General features: G+C 48.2%; 1 protein-coding gene across 1 annotated transcript in view; it reads left to right on the top strand.

The window, feature by feature from the left end:
• The window catches only part of CCDC13 (coiled-coil domain containing 13), a 28,173-nt gene that overhangs the window by 11,720 nt on the left and 12,231 nt on the right, over positions 1-4,222 (top strand). The window contains exons 7-9 of the mRNA XM_018558639.1: positions 991-1,095; positions 1,265-1,423; positions 2,738-2,914. Of these exons, the coding sequence (XP_018414141.1) occupies positions 991-1,095; positions 1,265-1,423; positions 2,738-2,914 (441 nt within the window). The remainder of the gene's footprint in view (positions 1-990; positions 1,096-1,264; positions 1,424-2,737; positions 2,915-4,222) is intronic.

A 4,222-nucleotide genomic window follows, 5' to 3' on the forward strand; every position in this document is an offset into this window, starting at 1 on the left:
AAAGGTAGGGTATTTGTTAGAGCGTTATGTGGTGCCAAGGCCATTGTGTAGAGCGTTATCTGGTGCCCAGGCCATTGTGTAGAGCGTTATCTGGTGCCCAGGCCATTGTGTAGAGCGTTATCTGGTGCGAAGGCCATTGTTTGAGCGTTATCTGGTGCCCAGGCCATTGTGTTGAGCCTTATCTGGTGCCCAGGCCAATGTGTTGAGCCTTATCTGGTGCCCAGACCATTGTGTTGAGCCTTATCTGGTTCCCAGGCCATTGTGTTGAGCCTTATCTGGTTCCCAGGAGCCTTATCGGGTGCCCAGGCCATTGTGTTGAGCCTTAGCTGGTGCCCAGGCCATTGTGTTGAGCCTTATCTGGTGCCCAGGCCATTGTGTTGAGCCTTAGCTGGTGCCCAGGCCATTGTGTTGAGCCTTATCTGGTGCCCAGGCCAATGTGTTGAGCCTTATCTGGTGCCCAGACCATTGTGTTGAGCCTTATCTGGTTCCCAGGCCATTGTGTTGAGCCTTATCTGGTGCCCAGGCCATTGTGTTGAGCCTTATCTGGTGCCCAGGCCATTGTGTTGAGCCTTATCTGGTGCCCAGGCCATTGTGTTGAGCCTTATCTGGTGCCCAGGCCATTGTGTTGAGCCTTATCTGGTGCCCAGGCCATTGTGTTGAGCCTTATCTGGTGCCCAGGCCATTGTGTTGAGCCTTATCTGGTGCCCAGGCCATTGTGTTGAGCCTTATCTGGTTCGCAGGCCATTGTGTTGAGCGTTATCTGGTGCCAAGACCATTGTGCTGAGCGTTATCTGGTGCCCAGGCCCCGGTGCCGAGCCGTATTTGGTTAGCAGACGATTGTGTTGAGCCTTTTCTGGTGCCCAGGCCATTGCATTGAGCCGTATGTGGTGACCAGGCCACTGTGCTGAGAGTTGTGGTTCCTGGTTTATTATGCAGAGTCTTCTTTTTTTAATTCACTCTAACATGTATAACATGCCAAGGTATTTGCAGGTTTTAGTCAATGAAGTTGGAGAAGATGTGAATATTCCTCAGCTAATTACTTCATCGGGAAGCTGGAGAGGCCGGGCGCAGATGATTCTAGCTCTGCAGGGCAGGGTGAGTCCAATCATGTAGACTGTGTTTCTGTAGAAGTTATTTAGATGACCAAACTAGAGTGCAGTCATTGTTCTGTACTCCTTCCTTTTCCAGGGTATCATATGAGTGCCTCACCTCCTTCTCCTCTTCTGAATTCAAACCACTGTAATATTGTCTGTACTATGTGCAGGTCCGGGAGCTGGAGACCCAGCTGGGCCAGATAAGGAGTCCCACGTCAGAGCTCAGTCTGGAGGAAGAGATGATGGGTACATCCAGGAGGCTGCCAGCTCAGGAGAAGAACTTGTTTCGCCTGCGAACGCTGGAGAAGGAGAAGAAAGAAACTTTGGAGGTAATATAGAGCCTTGGTTCTCAACTGGTGGGTTGTGACCCAAAAGTGGGTCACGAGCCCGTGTTCAGTGGGTCGCCGCATGCCTTCCACTGCGCTAGGTGACAGGCTCCTCCCCCTAGTGCAGCACCTTCAATTCTCACGCCAAGCAGCCATTGAAAATATGCTGCCCAGTGCAGAGTGTCAGCTTGAGGTGGGGTGGGCTGAGGTTATGGCCGCGAGGGAGCTCCATCCATACATGCATTGCTGACAGCTCCCTCATGTGTCCTATAGAGGTGCCTGGACCGGAGTGACATCATATTCTGGCTCCCGGCACCTCTACAGGGCGTGCGAGGGAGCTGTACAAGCAAAGCACATATGGATGGAGCTCCGTCACAGCACAGCAGCCCACACTGGACCCCAGGCTGCGGATCCACTCCAGTTCTTGTTGGGTAGGGAGACTGAGTGGACCTTAAAAAAATGTAAAAAGGCCCCGTTCAGACTACTACAGTACGGGAGGTGTGTTGCATGGCCATTCATTTGAGTGGCACCCCAAACACACCTCCCATGCACAGTTTGCACGCCCACACCGGAACGCGTGGTACCGTAATGCCGTGCGTTCTATTGCAGTGCAGACATTGCAGACTTGGGTCGCAACTTAATGACCGAGGACAAATATGGGTCCTGAGGTTACACAGGTTGAGAACCCCTGATATCGAGAATACAATCAGATTTTGTGAGCTGCAGGACAATATGATGAATGTGTTTTATCTTTATTATCTCTGTACAGTCAGAAAACTCAGCAGAGTATTATAAAGTGCATAGAACCCTTCATATCAGTCTCTGCTTCCGAGGAGACTAAGCTGTTTTAATTGATAAGCTAATTAAGCTAGCAGCATTTTTGACAAATTATGGGGGGGAAACACACACACAGGGAGACCTTGCAAACTCCATACAAGTAGGACCCTGCCTACCTGGTGGGATTTGATCCCCGAACCAATTCATCTTAATCTACAGATCTAGTTACCAAGACCTTTTGATGCATGGGGTGGACAAAATAATGTGAAAACCTTTTTTTGGGGGACTTAATATGACTTTTGCAGGCTACCAGAGGTGACGAAAGCCACATGCCGGAGGGGAGACCCCACGCTGGAACCCAGGAATGGTGAGTATGATAACACTTACCTTTATTATTTAACTTACTAGTTACTGTGTGTTGATGGATAATACGCACACTAGCTGGCAAGCGGTGAAGATGTCATGTTGTAGCCGTCCTGTTCGTATTCTTTGTATTGCTTTTCTTGTTGTCTCCATGTGGTCTTGTTGGTATAATCCTAGAGGCTGACCGGAGAACATGACACTGTCAAGAAGGAACACGAGGATCTGAAAAAGAAGTTTGAGGCTTCAAAAGCCAGAAACAGATCTCTGTCCAATGACCTGAAGACCCTCAAATTGCAGATGACAACATTGCTGGAGAAAGGGAAGCATGACGATGAACTCATAGACGCCCTCCTGGTACTGTTTATTGTGTATTCCTAAAGGCAATACATACAGGTGAAACTCGAATAATTAGAATATCGTGCAAAAGTAATTGCAGTAAGTGCTGCAAAAGGGGCTCAAACCAAGTACTGAGTACATATGCATGCTTGTACTTTTCAGAGGTCCGATATTGTTCTATGTACAATCCTTGTTTTATTGATTGCATGTAATAATCTACTTTTTTGAGGTTGTGGATTTGGGGTTCTTGGGGTTTTCATGAGCTGTAAGCCATAATCATCACAATGATGACAAATCACGGCTTGAATTATCTTGCTTTGCATGTAATGAGTCTATCTCATATATTAGTTTCACCTTTTAAGTTGCATTAGTGAAATAAATGAACTTTGCACGATATTCTAATTATTCGAGTTTCACCTGTAGTCTTTTCAGATAGTTTTTATTTATAAAAGAGATCAGAATGATGTACACGGTCTTATTAATGTATATTCATAGTAGGGATGCAACGATACCAATTTTTTTGGTATCGAGTACCGATACTTTGCTTTTGGTACTTGTCGATACCGAGTACTGATACCGGTGCTTCCGCTGCCATGGAGCCAGCTTACCGGGCAATCTCATTACCCGAGAAGCTGGCTCCATGTTGTCTAACCTGCTTGATTGAGCTTGGCCGGGAAACCGGCTTCCCAGCCAATCAGCCACAAGCTGGGTTCCCGGCCAATCATTGGACAGGAAGCTGGCTTCATGATGGTTCGGCCGGCTCAATGCTAATTGACCGGGAAGTTGGCTTCCCGGCTAATCAGCAGGGAGCCGGCTGTTCGGCCAATCAGGAAGCTGGGAGGTGGGTCATTACTCGCCGCTCAACTTCCTGATCGCATTGGGAAGCCGGCTCCATGTTCCCCTATGCCACTGCCATTCAGAAGAAATCTTCCTCTGACCGGAAGTTCCGGTATCGGGAAAGGTAACGGAACATTTGGGCGATTACAAGTACTCGCCCAAATACTCTATCGGCACCAAAACTAGTATTGCTATCGGTGCACCCCTAATTCATATTTAAAGGAGAACTGCAGGTATTTAAAAAACGTACCCTTGCAGTGGGGCTACCCCGCACTGCAAGGGTTAACTGTCCATTTTGTCTAGGGGCACAAATAAAGCAGATCACCTGACCGCACTGATCAATGAGAAGCGCTTCTGACTGCGCTGACCAATTAGTGCTTGCAATTTGCTAACGAAATTTAAAAGCCATTGCGCAGGGCTGCACTATGGATTAGTACGGGGTTACACATAGTACACCTGTAGCGGTGGAGGGGAAGGACCGTCGTAAGT

This window comes from Nanorana parkeri, unplaced genomic scaffold (genome assembly GCF_000935625.1).
Source record: "Nanorana parkeri isolate BGI_ZX_2015 unplaced genomic scaffold, ASM93562v1 scaffold351, whole genome shotgun sequence".
Taxonomy (NCBI): domain Eukaryota; kingdom Metazoa; phylum Chordata; class Amphibia; order Anura; family Dicroglossidae; genus Nanorana; species Nanorana parkeri.